Source organism: Indicator indicator, chromosome 15 (assembly GCF_027791375.1).
Source record: "Indicator indicator isolate 239-I01 chromosome 15, UM_Iind_1.1, whole genome shotgun sequence".
Classification (NCBI taxonomy): Eukaryota; Metazoa; Chordata; class Aves; order Piciformes; family Indicatoridae; genus Indicator; species Indicator indicator.
The window spans coordinates 3369937-3389885 of record NC_072024.1 but is presented as its reverse complement, the minus strand read 5'-3'; the positions used below and the strand labels follow the sequence as shown (position 1 = coordinate 3389885).

Here is a 19949-nt window from a genome sequence, read left to right as displayed (position 1 = left end):
GTTCTGAGCTCCCCAGTTGAAGAGAGATGAGGAACTACTGGAGGACTCCTGTGCAGGATGTGAAGATGCTGAGGGCACTGGAGCATCTCTGTAAGGAGAAAAGGCTGAGAGCCCTGAGGCTGTTGAGCCTGGAGAAGAGCAGCCCCAGAGGGGATCTGAGCAATGCTCAGCACAGCTAAAGGGAGAGTGTCAATGCTACAGGGCCAGACTCTTCTCAGTAGTGCCCACTGAGAGATCAAGTGTCAGCGGGCACAAAGTGCAAGCCAGGAGGTTCCATCTGAACAGGAGGAAAAATTTCTTCATTGTGAGGGTGCTGTAGCCCTGAAACAGGCTGCCCAGAGAGGGTGTGGAGTCTGTGTGTCTGGGGAGATTCCAAACCCACCTGGACATTGTAATCCTGGGCAGACTGCTGTGGGTGACCCTCCTTTAGCAGGGGTATTGGACTGGATGATCTCTAGAGGTTCCTTCTGATCCTCACCATGCTGGAATTCTGTGGATCTATGACTTTCAGCTGGAGAATGTCTTATGAGAAGCCATTGCTATACATCTCCTAATAGTTGATAAATGAATGTTAATTAGGTGGGAGCCATGCTATGATGGATTCTTCAGCTGATCAGTAAAGAAGAGTAGCACAGCAGTTGCACATTAAATGTCCAGGCATAGTTTCAACCATTTGGTGCTTATTTAGAACAAATCTAAATTTTAATGACTCAACTTGCTGTGCTACATAAAATTCTAAGATAAAACACAGATTTCAACTGTACTGAAAAGCACACAGAGCCTTATGCCAAAATGTGCATTTCAGAATCATAGAACTGTTTTGGTCAGAAAAGACCTCTAAGAACATTCAGTCTAACTATCAACCTAAGACTACCATGACCTTTAAACCATGTCCCAAAGGGCTGTGTCCACACATTTTTTGAACACCCCCAGAGACAGTGACTCCACCACCTCCATGGACTACCTATTCCAATGCTTGACCACTCTTTGAATAAAGAAATATTTTCATCATATCAAACCTAAACCTCCCCTGGCACAATTTCAGGCCATTTCCTCTCTTTCTATCACCTGCTAATAGAGAGAAGAGACTGGCCCCCACCTCACTCCAACCTTCTTTCAGGGAGAGATCAATGAGTTGTACTAAAAGGCAGGTGGGTTTACATCACACAAGGAAACAAAGCAAACCTGTGGCAAAACAGAACCTGACGTACGTAGTGTGCAGCAATATGTCTGCTAGCAAGGAATCTGTTTTTAACCCAACTGTTTTTTCTGCCTTTCAGCCACCTTTCTCTGCAAGTTGTGATGTTTTTCTTCCAGTTATCTTAAAGTTAACACAACAGCACAAAGTTAAAGCTTTCTTTTTAACCCCTTTCCTCTTACAGCGTTGTAACACACTCTCCAAAATTATTCCTCCCCCTCCCCTCGGCTGCTGTTTCATGATGACTGCAACAAAGGCAGACAAGATCTCTTTTAAATTCTTTCACAGCCATTGAAGCCCATGGAGAGGAACGGGCCAGGGCTGGAGTACAAAGTCAGCTGGAGGCAGCAGGGAGTGGAGGTGGATTGGAACGAGGAGACGGTGAAGAAGCATTCTCTGACCCTACGGAACACCCCCACCTTTGTGCCTTATGAGATCAAAGTCCAAGCAGTGAATAATTTAGGATCAGGTCCTGAACCTAATGTTACCATTGGGTACTCAGGAGAGGACAGTAAGTAGAGGAAACTTTCATGTGAAGCTACTCTGCATGGGGGATTCTTGCAATGCACACTGATGAAGCAATGGATTTAGGCAGCCTGTGGCCAAAGCCCTTTTGCTCAGCGTGATGGGCTACATAAGATGGAGATAAAACTGCCCCTGGGTGCTGTGGCTGCTGGAGTTTAGGGGCTTTTTTGGAAAGGTCACTTGTGTTTTCATCCATCTCAGTTACTGGCTTAATCTAGATACTTGTTGGAAGGTCATAGTCCATTAGGAGTCTGTGGAGCGTGGCATCGTGTTGTACCTGGTGGAAAAAATGTCTTAAGCTTGTCTGGGGCCCAGTTCAACATTTTAACACTGTCAAGTAGTTAAGTACTCTGGCAATTAAGTGCCAAAACTCAGGTGCTGGGCATTATAAGTGAATTTATGGGTGATGCCAGGGTCCCATGTGTGCTGTTACCTTGCCCATAGAATCCTAAAAGAATGGGTTTTCTTCTCCGGCCTGGGTTTCTGTCCAGTGGTTTTCTGTGGCTCCCAATAGCACAGCACTCTCTCAGGCCTCTCTGAGTCTCTGGAGAAGTCTTTCTCCACTGTAAGACTTTTTTTCAGTTCTACTCCTGCTCTGAGCTTCCTCCCCAGATCTTCTCAGCACCTGCTCACCTCTGATTTTGGACTCTGCCTGACCCACACAAGGCCAGATCAAACAGAAAGGGTTTCTCTCTTTGCCACCCACTTTCACAAAATAGATGCCCTGGGCTGCTCTGAAAGCACAGAAGCCGCTTGTGGCACCCACCCTTTGCACATGCTCCTCAAGCTCCAGCTTCATGGTGGGCTTTAATAATTAGGTCCCTGCTGGTAGAATTTATACTGATGCCACACAGGTTGCAGCAGCACTGCTACGTCCATGGGACACTGGAGAATGTCACTGCTGAGGCCACCCTAATTTCTCTGAAGAGCAGCCTGTCCCCTTTGGAGTTTCCTGCATGCCTAGAGAGTATGTTTAGAGGGCTGGAAATGTATCCAGCTGCAGTAAAGAAATGCCAGGCCTCTCTTTAAAAAACAACCCAGTTATGCACTAAGACCACCAAAAACAAAGGAATTTTTTGGTAGGAATTAAGGATTTTAATCAGTGAAGGAATAAACAGCATGGTGGTGAGCTAGGGTGGAAGCCAAGCTTCCCTCATCCCACATACAAGTGCTTATTGTGTTTGCAAACAGCAGCAGGGGCTGGGAACTGCTGGCAAAGAGGGGCCAAGAGAGCCAACAAATGGTCCAAGTTTCAGATCTGTAGATTAGTTTTATTATTTCCAGCCAGCCAGCTTTCATCCCATGGAGAATTTGAAGTCTTTAAGTTGTTTCCATAGAATGGAATTAGGTGACAATTGGAATGGCCTTGAAAAAGTCTACACTGGATTAGCCAACTATGAAAGGAATGGGAGTTGCTGCTTACTGAGGTGACCAGAGAGCCACCTCCTTGGTTTGACCCACCACCTCCTTGGTTTGACCCACCACCTCCTTGGTTTGACCCACCACCTCCTTGGTTTGACCTACCACCTCCTTGGTTTGACCCACCACATCCATCAGCAGCCACTTCCCAGTGGCAGGTGCTGCTGCTTCCACCTCTCCAACTGCTGCAGCTTCTCACAGAAGCCATTCTGGAATATCATGATCCATGACAGGTGGTATTAAACAGTCAGTAAAGTTAATGTGGTAGCCACAGCTGTAAGAAATGCTCCTAGCTTCACAGAGGAAAGCAAATCCCAAGGCAGGCTCCTGGAGCACTCCTCTCCTTGAGTGAGCACACACATCTGTGTTATCACAGAGTTATAGAATCCTTGAGGTTGGAAAAGATCTCTAAGATCATCCAACACTCCCAAGCTAAACAAACTGTGTCTCCAAGTGCCCTGTCTACACATCTTTTTAACACTTCCAGGGATGGTGACTCCACCACCTCCCTGGGCAGCCTGTTCCAAAGCCTGACCACTCTTGCAAGAATTTTTTCCTGACATCCAATCTAAACCTCCCCTGGTGCAACTTGAGGTCATTTCCTCTCATTCTCAACCCTGAAAGGACCAGTTTGATATTTGCAGCCTGCCAAGTGCCTACAGCTGTTTCACCATCCTGAAGCTTCATGCCGGGAATGGTCTTGGTGCTGTCCAGACAGGAGAATCCTCACCATGCACCCAGAGGTGGGCAACAGGAAGGTTTGGTGCTTCATCTTCTCCCTCTGTAGAGCATATGGTGGAAGAGGTGATGAATCATGAGAACAGAGCAAAAGAAGCCCTGCAGCATCTTTGTTTTCTTTGTGTGTCTGCGATGGATCTCATTTTATATCTATCAGTGGAAAACCTTCCTTGCAATTCAGTTGTCAATGGATCAAGGCCTCTTTTATTTTTATTTTTATTTTTTCCCCAGGCACTGTAATAGCTCTCTGTGTTGTGCAGTGATTAAAATCCTACTGTTTAATGAGCTTAGTTGTAAAATGAAATTGATTATATAAAAGAAAAAAAATCATAATAAGTTTATGATTTCCTTCTTGAGTGCTGTGTTAATCATTTTTATTTTTATTCTTCTCACTGCTGTAAGCATTACTTGAAACAGGAAATCATAAATACTGGTGTAGAAATTCATCTGTCCCAGTGCACCACCTGTGTTCCAGGCCTCAGCAGAAAGCTCTGCTATGGCAAAATGATGTTTATTGGCCCATTTCACCCACTGGATGCAGGTGGGATGGTTGTTTTCTTGCTTGCAGTAAGACTGCATGAACTGCCACAGCTTGAGGGGGAAAGGCAAGTCCTGGAGCTGTAAACAGTGGGAAACTGAGCTCCTGTAAGCGTCCTTAATATGTTGTTTTTACAGTTCCAGATGCTGCTCCTTCTGGCGTGTCGGTGGATATTGTGAACAGCACATTGGTCAAAGTCTTCTGGTTTGGCATCCCAAGGGACCGAGTTCGTGGACATTTAAAAGGCTATAAGGTGACACTTTTCTCATTAAATGTTTGTATGGACTTGAGTAAACTACTAAATGAACCTTGGATCAGTGAGATTGAACTCTCATTTCTGGGAAAAGGAGAGAAATGGGTGTCATGGATCTCTTGGGAAGGGTCCAGAGGATGGCCACAAAGGTGATAGAGGGCTGGAGTACCACTCCTGTGAGGATAGGCTAAGTGAGTTGGGTCTGTTCAGTCTGGAGAAAGAAAGGCTCCAGGGAGACCTTGCAGTAGCTTTACAGAACCTGAGGAGGACTACAGGAAAGCTGAAGAAGGACTACTTGTAAGGGCATGTGGTGATAGGACAAGGGAGAAAGGTTTTAAACTGGAGCAGATTAGATTTAGGTTAGACATTTAGGAAGAAGTTCTTTACTGTGAGGGTGGTGAGACACTGGAATGAGTTGCCCAGAGACATCATGGATGCCTCTTCCCTGGAAGTGTTTAAGGCAAGGCTTTGAGTGACTTGATCTAGGGGGAGGTGTCCCATGGCAGGGAGGTTGAAACTTGATGGTCTTTAAAGTCCCTTCCAACTCCAGCCACTTTAATGACTCTATGATCATGTTCAACCCCATACAACGTGATTTGTTACAGAAATGCCAATCTCAATACAGGTCAATTGGTGGAAAACAAAAAGCATGTTGGATGGGAAAAGGCATCACCCAGAGAAACACTTCCTAACATTTGTAGGAGACAGAAATTATGGGATGATTCCTGGTCTGGAGCCCTTCAGTGAATTCCGCTTGACTGTTTCGGCTTACAACTCCAAGGGAGATGGCCCAGAAAGCTCCCCTGTTGTGTTTAAAACTCCAGAAGGAGGTAGGACAAAATGGGGTGGAGGGACATAAATAGAAGTTGATTTCCTTAAAGCTGTTGTAAAATCTCTACTGGTCACTAGAAAGGGGGACTGTAGGTGTTGAGCTAAATGAAATCCTCCTTTAACAAGTGCATGTAGAGGCAGAGCCTGCTCAGTCTTCTCCTCTGAAAGCTAATCCCTGTATCTTCCAGTCCCTGAACAGCCACGTTTTCTGAGGATCTTGAACTTTGACAAGGACTCTGTCACTCTGTCCTGGGGACTTCCCAAGAGAGCAAATGGTCACCTTACTGGCTACATTTTGCAATACCAGATAAGTATGTGCTTGTTTCACTTTGACTTTAGATTTTAAAAGAGGGGTTGTATGTTCACACATAAGGCAGAGAGAGGCTGATGAGAATTGCTGTGTCTGAGATCACCCTAAGAGCCATAGCATCAGAGCAGTGTGTTTGCTTGGCAGTGTGTGCACAGCCTGCTAGAGGGCAGGCTGAAGCCATCTTCCAGAGCCAGAAACTCTCCATGCACTTTCCCAGGGTAAGCTCACGTTGCTGCCATGCCCTGTCCCACATTTATTTTCAGTTATTTCATACTTGCAAATTCTACCTAACGTAGCAGTTAAGAAGACTCATAAATTGTAGCTGCATTTTACTGAAGTGAAACTCTTTCAATGCAAAGTAATTTGTCAGGAGAGAACTTTTATGTCAGTGAGCACTTCCTCCCTGTGGAATGCCTCAGCAGAAATGCAGACAACTACCTCCTGAGTCATGGTGTTGAGCCATCACTTTGGGAAACAATTACATGCTTAATAACATTGAGAAACAACTGAATACCAGGGGTGTTTCTTTATGTCTTGCCTCTGAAAGAACTGAGTAGCTGGGCAGAGGCTTTGAGCAGATAACTCAGGCCAGATCCAGTATTGGTCTCAGACTGCCACAACAGCAGCTGTGAGGTGTGGTGATGATTCAGGATAGTTTATATGTTCATAGATTCATAGGACACCAGGTTGGAAGGGACCTCAAGGATCATCTAGTCCAGCCTCTTAGGGTAAGAATGTGGTTTAATGAGATGGCCCAGGTTTTTTGAGGAAGGGACAGAATTAGACTGTGCCCTATTAAAAAACCAAACCAAACCAAAACAAACAAAACCAAACCCCAAAACCAGAAGCACCCCCCGCAACAACAAAACAAAACAAAACCAAAACACAGAACCAACCAAGAAACCCACGACAAAACCAGCAACCCCCAAAACACTACAAACAAACAAAAAAATCCCCAAATAAACCAGCTAACCAGACAAAACCAAACAAAACCATCCAGTTTCTATTTACCTATGCTGATGACAGAATTCCTCATCTGTCTTTGCAAGCAGAAGCTGGAATCCGGGTTTTCCTTTTGGTTTTGACATCTGGTTTAGTAGGAGGTGTCCCTGTCTGTGGCAGGGGGTTTGGAAATTGATGGTATTTTTAAGGTCCTTTCCAACCCAAATCATTTTATCATTCTATGACTCTGGAAAGAGTCTATGACTATGATTCTGTGAATTTATGAATTTCTTGATTCTGTGACTAGGGACAGAGAGTGGATCTGTCTATTGAGGCAGTTTGAGAGTGGCAACCAATCCTTCAGCTGCCAGCCATGCCGAGGCAGAGCTGAGCAAAGCAGAGCAGCCATCCATTAATGTGCTTGCAGATGTTTGGAAGCAAAGCAAGAAGCAATTCATATATATTTAATGATGTAGGAGACAGGCATTTTTACCTCCCACTAAGTACATGCATAGCAGGAATCAGAGAGCTTTTTAAGAACAGTAGTAGCTCACCCAGTAGTGGGGAGATTGACATGGAGGAGATAAATCCCATTTGAGTACTGGGCAGGAAGGTGAAATATGCTTATTCAGGCTGCATCCTTCCTACTGAGAGCAGAGTCCCTCCCTTGCAGGAGTGTTCATGGCAGATTTCATGTCCTTAGCCTTTAGCTGCTGGATCTGACTCAGCTGCCTTTTGCCTTTCAGTAAACGAGACTCATGAAATCGGACCTCTGAGCGACATCAGCGTCACCAACCACTCCACGCTCAGCTGGAGGCTTTCAGGGCTCAGCTCCAGCACCAAGTACAAGTTCTATGTGAAGGCTTGTACAGTCAAAGGCTGTGGGAAGCCAGTCACAGAAGAAGGACTAACGATGGCTCAAGGGAGTAAGTTAATAGGCAATATGTTTTTATGTGGAGAAGCTCTAGCAACAGCAGAAAAATCTATTGAGAATATTCCAGGCTTGACATTTCCTTTGTAATTAGAGGAAATAAATTTGTTTTTCTCTCCATGGGAACAATCAATGAACTTTGTAGGGTAGCCATGCAGCTCTTCAGAATAGGGCTTATCTGTCTCATTTTGCTGTGCAGTTCTGTCTCTGTTCCCACCTGTCAACTCTTTAAGCTGTACTCGAATAAGTGAGTTCCATTTAGTCACAAACAGAGAACTGAAGGCTTAAATAATCTGTTCTCAGCAATATAAAACCAAACTCTGCTCTTGAATGAAGATGAGGGACTGTCAGCCTCATCAGGGGAAAGTATTTGACATGGAAATCCAGATGAGCCATCATGTTGTCTGCAGTGCATTATTTTATTATTATTTTATCAGAGAGCATTTTGTGTGCCACTTACACCCTATCCTAAAACACTGGTCTTGAGTGATTTAAAGGAAAATTGCAAGCACTGTATGGAAGCTCATCTTTCACATTCAGCTGAAATGAAATAAAATGCACTGTGCTCAGCAAGTCTGAAAGCTCTCAATAGCAAGGAACAAGTCCATGCTATTAATCAGAATCCATTGCTGTGCGCTTACCACGGGGAAGGAGAAAGAGACTGTGATAAGCAAAAGAGTCCTGGCTGCTTCACTTTTAGCAAGACAAGAGTCTGGAAGAATGTTGGTGTACAATAGAGAAATGGTACTGATTGCACAACATCCTGTTGGACCTCTAAGTTGCAGAAGCTGTTCTGTTGGTGGTAAAACAAGTACAAAGCACTTTAAGCTCATCACATCTCAGTTCAGGATCCACTCATGAGCTATCAACCTTTTTCTCAAGTAGTGAAACTCCTTCTCAGCTGTCCTGTGGCCTCCAGTCTCATTGTAGTATGCACTTACTTACTTAGTAGCAACTATTAATCTATCAGCATGATTTAAACTTCATTCTCATTAAGGGAATAAAATATCTGTAATTAGGTTTTTTCAAGCTAAAAATATACAATTTCACCTCATTAGTTCCCTTTTCTGGCCTTCCTTGGGCAGCCAGAATAATGTGTTTTGACCACTTGGAACTCTCTAACTTCTTTGGATAACCTTGTCAGGGCTTATAAAATGCTTCCCTTCCTGATATGCTTCAAAGGATGATAATGTCACCAGTCCTTTTGTTCTCATTCTCTTCCTTCCTAAGACTTCGTTTCAGCTGTGGCAACAACTGATTCTTGTGAAATGCTTGCAGAATAGAGCAGCATAATTAATAGAAGCCACCAGGGTCCAGTTCTGCAATTAATGTGTGCTTCTTGCTGGTTCTCAAGCCACCCTGAATTAGGGCACTGCATCTGTCACTGAGATGCCATTAGTTTTGTGTCATTATTTGCTGGCTCAATCGTTCAGATATTTTTCAACTAAACATAATAGGCTGAAAAAAAACCCAACCAAACAAAAAAGAAAAAAAGAAGAAAAAACCAAAATCATTCTTTTCAGTGACCTTCCTGGGGCTTAAAGCTGTGGTATGGGAAGCAAAGATGATTGCTCAAAATTAAAACAATTTCTCTTTTTGAAGAAAGGGGGAAGTCAAAGTTTATAATTCAAAATGCCTCACATAAATGACACATATAAAATGTGGTGCTCTCTGAAATGAAACTCCATGCTAGAGCACTCCAAGTTTCTTTGGGGTTTGATTCAGTGATTCTATATCTGTTATGCTCTGGTTTTAGTAATAAAAACATAAAGCTCTCATTGCTCATTTTAAGAGGTTTGAGTAGCTTCCAGTGCTGGAATGCAGCCTTTGCAGGCTGCGCCGTGGGGAGTTTGGAATTTCACAATAGGTTCTGCTGGGAAAGTAGAGATGTTGAGGTGGAAGCCATGGGTTCATTCACATTTTAGCAGTGATATTCTTGATCTGCCTCACTCCTGCTGTTTTCATTTATTTGCACTTATCCCTGCTCCTATAGTCTGGCATCAGAAAGAGAAGTCCATCTCCTGCTTCGTATGTACCTATGCAATTGTGTGTGCATCACCAGTAAAACCAAGTTGTTCAGGGAAAATTGTTGTGCTCCCAAGGGTAGTTTTTCCAGCCTGTAATTTAGTGGAGCCCATTTCCTGACAATGAGTTTTCAGTGGCATGAATGACTGAATTGAGTAAAAAAAACTTGTTATCAATTAAATAAACATTACTGCCTGTATAGATAACTGGGTAGATCATGCCCTTTCTCTACAGCTGCAACATCTTCCTCTGTCATTGAACCAAATTCACCATTCTGTCTGGACTAACACAGTGCTTTGGGTTAGCAACACTTCACCAAAAATACCAGTTTGTGCATACTGATAGGAAAGGATCATCTCATGCTCCCATCTCTATTTCTTCATTGTCCAATGGAGCAGTGCCACCTTCTGCATCCTGCAGATGTCCAGCAGCAGCAGGGATCAGCCCTCTGCTCTGCAGGACTGCTTCTGCCAGATGAGTCTGGTTCTGTGCAATTCCTTTAACAGAACAAAACTACACTTTAATATTTGTCTCTAAGATTAACCACAGACCCACTGGAATTAGTGAGGAACAGGCAATATAAAAGCTTTCATTTAGAGCATCCTTGTTGCATGACCTAACACCACCGGCGTGGGCAGCTAATACAAAGTCAGTGAACTAAAAAGCCTCTTTCTTATGAAAGATCTTAAAGACAGCCAAAAGAACTCAGATATGAAACACTGATAGGCAGCTAAATGCCTTCATCAGTTGTTGGTACAGCACTGTGGACAATCATGAAGAACCTGAGCAAAAGGACATTTGCATTGCACTGCAAAATTAATAACATTTTGATTGTTGTGGCTTCATCTTGGTTTCATTCCACAGCTGTAGGTATGCTGTCCTTAGAAAATGAGTTTTAGCTCTATCTTTTCATTTTCAGGCAGTGTTTCTTAAGTGACCTGCAAATTAATTAACTCCCCTCATTAAAATGTTGATTTCCAAATGATCGTTAGTCCTCAGAAGCCTAATACAAAATCAGGTTCTTACACAAGTGAGTAAAAACATAAAATGAATTTAATAGAGCTGTCCTTCTTTGACACAAAGCTTCTTTTCACCCAGAGCACCCAGTCTTGCTGGAGGATTACTAAACACATATTACATGTTGAGAATGATTACTGTGTGTCCAGAAATTCGAGCCTTGATGAAAAATTCATCCAGAGGAAGCCTCACAAATGTGGTTTTATTTTTCCAGAGAAGAGAAGTTCACCAGTTTCATTATATTTCAATGGTAATTGGCATGAAACTCCCACAGGCTTTTTGTAAGATCCTAGCTGGAGGGTACTAACCTTCATGACACACCATAAGATGAGGAGAGTAACCATTTGTTACAAAATAGATGGGTTTAGTTCTCTTTTGCTGTAGGCACAGGTCGGGGGGGGGGAAGGAAAAATAGAGCTGACTTAGCCAGATGTGTAACCAGCAACACCCCCCAGATATGCCCTGTTTGCTCACAATCAAGAGAATGTGATGAAATCTTGGTGAAAAGGGTTTGGGGCTTTTTGTTTGCTTGTTTTGGTGTCATTTGTGCCACTCTAGCCTGGTGTCTCTTTTTTTGACCAGAGCACCATCAAACCCTCAAACAGGCTGGACCAAGAAAAGGCGTATGTGCTATGTGATTGCTTCAACCTCCTAATATTTTGAGCAAGAAAAAACAGGGGTATTCAATATAATATGCTAAATATTTCAATCTTGGAGTACTCAAACTAGGAAAAGGTATATGTGCTATATCATTGCTTCAAACTTCTAATATTTTGAGCAGGAAAAGCATGTGTAGTCAACATAATATGCTAAATATTTCAATCCTGGACTACTCATACTAGGAAAAGGTATATGTGCTATATCATTGCTTCAAACTCCTGACATTTTGAGCAGGAAAAACATGTGTAGTCAATATAATATGCTAAATATAGCAATTTTGGAGTACTCAAAGCAAATTTGTGATGAACTATTTGTCTTTGCTGGAATTTTTTGGCTCTTTCCTTTTCTGTTGGCTCAGTGTAGCCAACACAGAAAGCTAAAAAGAAGCAGCAGGAGCTGACCAAGCTGTAATTTGACTCCTTCTCTCAGCTCAGATTACTCTTACAAATGATAAGTCAGTACCTATAGCTGATCATAGAATTGTTAGGGTTGGAAAGGACCTCAAGGATCATCTAGTTCCAACCCCCCTGCCATGGGCAGGGACACCTTGCACTAGATCAGGTTGCTCAGAGCCACAACTCATCAATAGATTCTTCTCAGTAGACTTTACATTCATGACTACAACTTAAAATATTCCAAATCCAGCATGATTCACCTACACTAAGAAAAAAACCAAAGGAGACTTTGTGATGCATCTTTATACATTTCTAATAGCCACACAGCAGGGAAAAGGGAAAAAAAATACAGAACTAATGAAAATTCAACTCTCCATTTATTGCAGCAGATGTATTTAGACAGGTATGGTTATAAATTAAGATGTTGCCCACAATTAAGACTCAGCTATTAGACTGCCAGCTACTTTTTTTTTTTTTTCCTCTAAGTATTTTTTTCTCTTAAGTTTTTTTTCCTAACAGATGTGCTAACTTTTGGAGAACTAGCTTTCTTGTAAGTCTTTGGGGGCAGGTTATATTGTGGTCGGGTTTTTTTTCTCTTTATACTATAAGATACTATTAAAAAAAAAAAAAAAGTGTGTTCTGTTGTTCTCATAAATCTTGAAGCCCAGTAGGAATATTGTAAGATTGCAGTTCAGTGTTTAATGTTCATGCAAGTCCCATGGTGTGGCTGATAAATAGTGGGGGAAGATGAGAAGTGCTGGTGATATGCCTTTATTACTAATGCTTCTTCTCCCTTATTGTAGATTAAAAACCTAACCCAACTGCTTTCAATTTTCTGAAGCTAATTTCTGCATCTCACTGACCTTTCAGTATGTTCAGCTTGGTTTTTTTCCTTATCTGTATGTCTTTGCTTTTATTTTTCAGGATGCTGCCCTGCTTTTTCTAGTCCAGCCACCCAACTTTGCCCCTTTTAGCAAAGCTTTCTCCTCTGTAGGTGCTCTCTTGAGTGTGTAACACTGACCAGAAAGAAATCGTGTGGAAAGAAACTTCATAGGCACCCAGCACTGGACTGAGTTTTAAAGGAAAAAAAAAATATATATTTGCTTAGTGTTTGGGGATAGAGGATGTTAGACTGGAGAGCTAATGGTAAATCTCCAGTCCTGAGGCATGTTGGGCTCAAGCCTTCATTCCAGTACGTGCATCCCAGCCCTGTGCTGCTCACTGTGCCAGGGCAGCAGGAAGGGTGAGCAAGAACCTGGTAGAAAAGGGTTCTTTTCCAGCCATGCCAGTTCCCCCTTTCTGCTTCTGACCATTCAAAAAGAAGAGGCTGGCACAAGCTGGAAATAAGTGGTTCATAGACACGGGCTGGTTAAGCAATGCTATTGCTAAGCTCAGGGTTAAGCATTTTGCTGACCAGGAATTCAGAGGAAATGCTTCCCAAGGAGAGCTGTCTTGTATCCCAGTTGGACCATGCTGCTATCACATCATGTTACAGGGTGTTTAATTCACAATGGGTTGAAGGTTCACATTTGTTCTTGTAACTTCATGGGTAGGGTTTCCAGTAAACACCTTTTTTTTTTTTTTTTTTTCTTCCTGATGTCTTGCTTTTGAGCAGGTGTAATTAAAATATACCTGTGGTATCCTGTCACTTAATTTGCAGCTTGATTAAAAATTATAGCTCAGTTTCACATACTTCATTTAGCAAAAATTACTGATAGATGGATTAATTTATGCTAATGAGCTGTGCTTCAGTATCAGCTGTATTTCAGCTGCCTGTGTTCTCTCTGGGTCCCAGTGGGCTGCTAGTTTAACTGCTTGTTGTAATACATGCAGAGCTGCCTTGGAAAACTTATCCTGAACTGCTGCTTTGATTGTGCTTGGATTTGTCTTAATCTTATTTTTCCTTCCTTCAGATGTCAACTAAGCCTTAATCTCTGAAATCTTCTTGCTTTGCTTGTTTACTGCTTTAAGTATTGACTAGAATTGTTTTACTGCCAGTGCTAATTGGTCAAGTGGTTTTCAAATTATACTGTGTGCTCAGTCCTTAGTCGAGATGATTTTTCATGAAGCAGGCAAATGAGGGAACCAAACACAATTAAGGAGTTATATTTATTAAGTGCAGCCCTTCCAAATCTCTCTCCTGCCATCAAGGGCTGGCACATACCTGTGTTGTGCCTGGTGGTTGATTAAAGCCATCCCACATGTCAACCAGCAGTTCTGAATTTGTTGTATGAACAGGCATTTCATGTTCCAGCACTGATGGCTAACATCTGTAAATGTCCTTTTTCTTTTTTTTTTTCCTGTCATCCACAAAGGCTATTGCAAAAAAAGCTTCTTTAATACCCTGCAAACTCACTGCAGGCAGGAATTTCAGTAGGAGTTTTGCAAGTTAAAAAACTCTAAAACAAGAGCTACCGAAATTTCCCCTCTGCCTCTTAATCAAACGTTAAATTCATCAGGAACATTCAAATGCTTAAATATAAATGTGAAGGCAATCTTAGAACAGTTCCTTGTGCAGGCATTGAGGAACTTAAAAGGACATGGAAAAGTCAGGAGAGAAATGAGTACAAATTCTAATGTTATTTTTTTTCCCATGAGACACATAAGAATCCATTTCCAGAGAACAAGCTGCCTGTGCCTCCCTGCTGAGTTCAGTTCAATGGAAGAAGCATCCAACCCCAGTTTATCCACCCAAAGCAAGCCCATTTCCATGTTGTAATTTTTTTTCTTAAGCAAGCATTAGTTAGAGCAGATCCATAATCCCCCATCAATATTAACTTTCATCCTGGGAAATGTACAAACCCCTTCATAAACATCAGGATTACTTCAGTCTGCTGTTTGTTTTGTCTGATGGAATATTAAAAATCAAATAGGGGGAAATGTGTTTGGGTTGTTTCTTTTTTTTCTTTCTTTTTTTTTATTTCACTTTACTGCCTGCTTTTGACAAATCAGATTATCTGCTGCCAAATGTTAAAAATCCTTGGGTGTCACGTTTCTGTGTTATTTCCATGATTTGTAACTGTGCATTTCATAGACCTTTTGTTGAAGGAAGACCATTAATCAATATGACTTAAATATGTACATTCTGTAGGTAAAGGGATCGGCAAGATTTCAGAAGCAGTAAAACCCACCCAAAAGTTTCACCCCATTGAGGCACTTGAGCCTGGAACTGACTATACAGTTCGTCTAGTGACTAAGAATTGGGTTGATAACAATAGCATTTTTGAAGATGTTATTGAGACAAGGGGGAGAGGTGAGACATGCAACCCTTCAAGGTGATAAAGTTCTCTTTTGAATGTAAATACGTGTCGAGGTGACATCTGATGTTGTGCAGTCAAAGCGTTCCCAAATCATCTTTTTTTTTGTTCTGTCATTTTGAAGTTGTACCCCATGGGAGCCCAAACCCACCTGTGGTTCTTGGCTGATCCTGTGCCTTACTTTGGTGCACAACAGCCTGGAACAATGACACACCTTTACAAATTATTTTTCCTTCCTCTGTGATTTCCAAAGGAGAAAAGCGTTGGGCTCTAATCCCATTTCACATGTGCCAATCCAGCGGTTTGCATGTGCTGGGTGCAGTTTCAACTCCATTTCTGTCGCAGAACTGCTTTTGCATGAGAGGCTTAACAACCCTCTGCTCAGCTTTCCTCTTTGGCATTAATCCTTTGAGCCAACTGCTCTCTCAGAATTACCTTTCCAAAATGTCTGCATTGTGCCTTGTCGGCTGTGTGTTCCTGTTAGAGCCTCAAAATGTCACTCTCCAGACGTGTTCCTGTCTTGCATTTCTCTAAGTGGAACACAATAAGTAGTGATAGACTGGTTCAATTAGGATCCAGTGAAGAACATGTTATGTATTCATGTTAGAGTTGGGTGATGCCCTTTTCCTCTGATTAATTTTCTTCTTCTTTTCACTTCTTTTCCGTTCCACGAAGCCTATGCTGGCATTTATGACGGAATTTCCACCCAGGGCTGGTTCATTGGACTGATGTGTGCCATTGCTTTGCTCACCCTGCTGCTGCTAACTATTTGCTTTGTCAGAAGAAATAAAGGAGGAAAATATTCAGGTAAATGGATTTGTTGTCCTTTTGCTATGTTCACATGTTAATAACAAGCATTCTTCAGACTTTTATCTCTGGAGGCTGCAGCACCACAAGCAGAAGCATCCAATTAGGTGCTGTAGCTTTTGATAAATATCTGCAGAATGGATTCTAATGAATACAAGTGAAACTCTGCTCTCTGGGTGAGAAAGTGCTGTCTGCTGGGCAGAGATCTTACCAAGGCCTTTGATAACATTCATTGACTCTTCCAGCATTCAATCCAGCCCTAGAGTCAAGGTCCTACCCCAGCTACACCTCTGAGCCTTCAATTTGCAGGGCTGTTCTCTCACTTCCACCTGATAGCTGCCACTGGGCACACGAACTGAGAGACCTTCCCTGGGTGGCCAAATTGCTTAACAATAGAATATTTCTGCTGAAAATCATCCAGTTATTTTAAAAACAAGGGTAAATATTTAAGTATAAACCTGGTTGCTCAGAAAGGTGGTAGATGCCCTATCCATGGAAACATTCGAGATCAGGTTGCGTGATGCTCTGCACAAGATCATCTAATTGCAAATATCCCTGCTGATTGCAGGGGGGTTGGACTAGATGACATTTAAAGGTCCCTTCCAACCCAAACCTTTCTAGAAGATGAGTCTTGCTTTCTTATAAGTGAAGGAATGGCCTCAACCCCTTGATGGAAGCATGCTGGTTGTGTCCAGCAGATGTGTGGGGCAAGCTGCTGCCCTCCAGGTAGGGCTGTGAGCAGTGGCAGGTGGTTTTCCCATTACACTGAGGAAAGAAAAGTCCACAGTGGAACCTGGCATACAGATCTGTGCTTTATTTTATTTGTACAGTGAAAGAAAAAGAAGATTTGCATCCAGATCCCGAGGCTCAATCAATAAAAGATGAAATCTTTGGGGAATATAGGTAAATAGGACCTGCTTTAACAAACGTTTGTGTTTGTTGGGGTTTTGTTTGGTTTCCAGATGTCATCATTGTTTAGGACATTTTTATAGCATGCAATTAATGGCTGGTTTTCATTTCCAAAGCAAACCTCAAAGGAGTGGGTAACAGTAGGACTATAAAGTCCAGTATCCAGTATGCTTAAATCCATACACCTTGGGGTATCAGTAAATGTTGATGTATCAGTGGTTATTTTTCACTTGTCTGTTGTTTGTGTTGTTTTGTTTTTCATTAGCATTGTATGAATAATGTAAATCTATGTAAGATAATTTGGGTTTCTGCTGTGACATCCACTGAAGTCAATAGGAAGGGTTTCTTATGGCTTCAGTGGGTTTCTGAAACCCAGTCAGGCCCCAGCTGTGTCATATGGGGAATGTTCATTCTATGACAGAAAACAAAAAGGTTGAAATGCAGTAAGAGATGCACACCCACCCCCCCCCCCCCCCGCAAAAAAAACTAGCTTCCTTATGGAATTTTCTGTGGGAGAACTGAAATAATCACTTTGGCTGATTTAAAAGAAATAAACCTGATGATGTAACCTAATTGTGGTATGAAGAAAATACATCTTTATGAGAACCATGCTGGAGAACTGTTGTATTTGGCCTTAAGGGCATAAAATTTCTGTTCAAATCCCAATTATTACATTATTTGTACTAGAATTTCTTTTTTTTTTTTCTGCATAATTTCATCTTTATTTAATTTTTAATGCTTTCTAACGGGACAAATATTTAGAAAGGTAAGAAAGTCCTGAGGTTAATACCTTTGATCCCCTCCTTTCCCCCACCTGCAAACTCCAAACTTGGAATTTTTATAAAGAGAAATGCCCTGTGCAGAAAAGCAGCAAATATTTTTATTGTCTTGATTGTGCACATTATTAAATGTATGTTGGAGAGGTGAAATCTGGGTGCATTTCTTTGTCCTTCCTTAGATAGTGTTGCCAAAGTGCTTTGACTCTGAGTTGGCATCAGCAAGGGCCCTAATTGAGTAATTATGTCCCTAGTTCAAAGGCGTAATTATTTCTTTGGGAGTAATCTTTTAATCTACCCCAAATAATCCTCCCAAATATTTAATCCTCCCAAATATTGTGGTCAGTCAGGAGAAGTCAGGCTGCTTTGGTTCTTCTCCTACAGTCCCGTCCCATTTGGAAGAATGGTCAATGGAATTTCCATTTATTTCCCCCAAGTTTTGGTGGTGGGCCTGTCTTTTTTTCATGAAATTGCAATTAAGCAAAGACTTCATGTGAGCAGACACTCTTGATGCTGCTTTTGTTTTTCAACACCTTCAGCAGAGAGGAACTCCATCACTTACAGTAAGATAGCAGAACAAATGAAAAAAGGGACGAGAAACCCCTTTGTTAGTCATCTAAAATCAAACAGATGCTCACAGAGTAGTGAGATGCAACCCACAGATGATGCCTCATCCCACAACTTCATTAATTCACCCACCCACCTCAAAAGAAACATGAAATGAAAGAGGCCCTGAATACCACCCACTGTTTTGTAAAATGAAAATGGCTCTTTCTGTAAGGTGCTGAAAAGTTGAGTGGTTGCTGAAATGGATCCCTCAAGTCCTTTCCAGCATTTCCTGTTCTTTTCCCTTTGCTTTCTAGCTCTTATTCTGTCTGTCCAAGGGGATAAAAAAAATAGAAAGTAGGAAAGACCCAAACACATATAATTTTAATTGCTATCTCCCTTTTCAACCCATCCCTTCACTGTAATAACCACCAAATCCTGTCTGTGGGGAATTCAGGTTGGTGCGCATGACCTGCTTGAGGTGCACCAGACCCAAGAAGGTGGGGTCAGATCACTTCCAATATATATAACCCACACAGAAATGCTTCCTTCCTGCTGCTTTCCTTCCCACTAACAGCACAGTTTCCCTGCTCGCAGTCAAAAGCTCGGTGTTTGGAAAGGCTTTTCTTTGTTTTGTAGTGACAGCGATGAAAAGCCGCTGAAAGGCAGCCTCCAGTCCATTAACGGGGACATTAAAGCCACTGAGAGTGCTGATAGTCTGGTAGATTATGGAGAAGGGGAGCATGGGATGTTCAATGAAGATGGTTCATTTATTGGAGCTTATTCTGGATCTAAGGAAAAAGGATCAGTGGAAAGCACTGGGAGTTCTACGGCAACCTTTCCTCTCCACGCCTAAAATCTAAGCAAGAATGGTTCCATTTGTGTTTAATTGTGATATTTATCTTGATTAGTCCTCCGTGGTTACCACATGTGATTGGAAGCAGGTTGCCAATTGAGCCAGTCAGGAACTTGACGTCCAGGTAATAGAAAACCAAGTCACTGCCACTAAAAGGTGATTTTCCATCCTAATTTCTAGCTGTTTTCTTCTAATTAAAACCAATTGATTCTTTACTATTATGAAATGTCTTACTCAATTCTTACCAAACCAGAATTTCTCAGTGTTACATCCATGTATTTACCTGCTTCTCTGTGTGTTTCTTAGCTTTGGAATATGTTTCTCTTTAGAGTATCTTTGGGGGTTTTCTCCTGTATGGCTGTTGTCACTCTGTACATGCATTTATATGTCCTATTCCCTCACGTACTGTGGCCTCAGCTTTGTAGAAGTTGTAAAAGAACAACAGCAACAAAAAAAGGCAAACAAAAATAAGAGGTTATTCTGCAAAGTGACACAAAGCATTCTACTGAGAAAAAAAAAAGAAAAAAGATAATTAATAATACTGGAGAAATATATTCTATATATTGTTATAATTATTTTTTTTTCATAAAGAAAGTCCTTCACTTATGATCCTCTAAAATGATTTTAGTGGTTAGAGCTGACTGCAATTACCAACACTTAGAGATGGAACTTTATCCACAGAATAAAAATTGCTCTCAAAAGACAAAGCTCCAGTCTTGTGCCTAGATCTTCTGCCCAGTAGCTGGCACTATTTCCTTACATATGTAAAGCTGCAGTATCTTTCCTGTGGCAAGGCAAAACAGGGTTCCCATCCCACCATCACTAGAAAGCATTCGAATTTCTTTTCCCCAGTCGCTGCAAGCTGCGTTTCTAAGCAAAAAAAAAAAAATTAAATGCTTGTTGTGTCTGTCTCATATCTGTATATTTGTGTGCTAGCATCCATTATCATGGAGATGTTGTACATATGGTTATTAATATTGACACAAGTTAAAAAAAAAATCAGCCTTGTTTTATTT

General features: G+C 41.7%; 1 protein-coding gene across 3 annotated transcripts in view; it reads left to right on the top strand.

The window, feature by feature from the left end:
• The window catches only part of CHL1 (cell adhesion molecule L1 like), a 64335-nt gene extending 45402 nt beyond the window's left edge, over window positions 1-18933 (top strand). For 2 of the 3 annotated variants that reach the window (XM_054387260.1, XM_054387258.1), the window contains 9 exons: window positions 1487-1709; window positions 4556-4671; window positions 5297-5501; window positions 5691-5813; window positions 7501-7680; window positions 14874-15035; window positions 15715-15846; window positions 16677-16749; window positions 18717-18933. In XM_054387260.1, the coding sequence (XP_054243235.1) occupies window positions 1487-1709; window positions 4556-4671; window positions 5297-5501; window positions 5691-5813; window positions 7501-7680; window positions 14874-15035; window positions 15715-15846; window positions 16677-16749; window positions 18717-18933 (1431 nt within the window). The remainder of the gene's footprint in view (window positions 1-1486; window positions 1710-4555; window positions 4672-5296; window positions 5502-5690; window positions 5814-7500; window positions 7681-14873; window positions 15036-15714; window positions 15847-16676; window positions 16750-18716) is intronic. The other variant, XM_054387261.1, reaches the window with a different exon arrangement.
• The last annotated feature ends 1016 nt before the right edge of the window (window positions 18934-19949 follow it).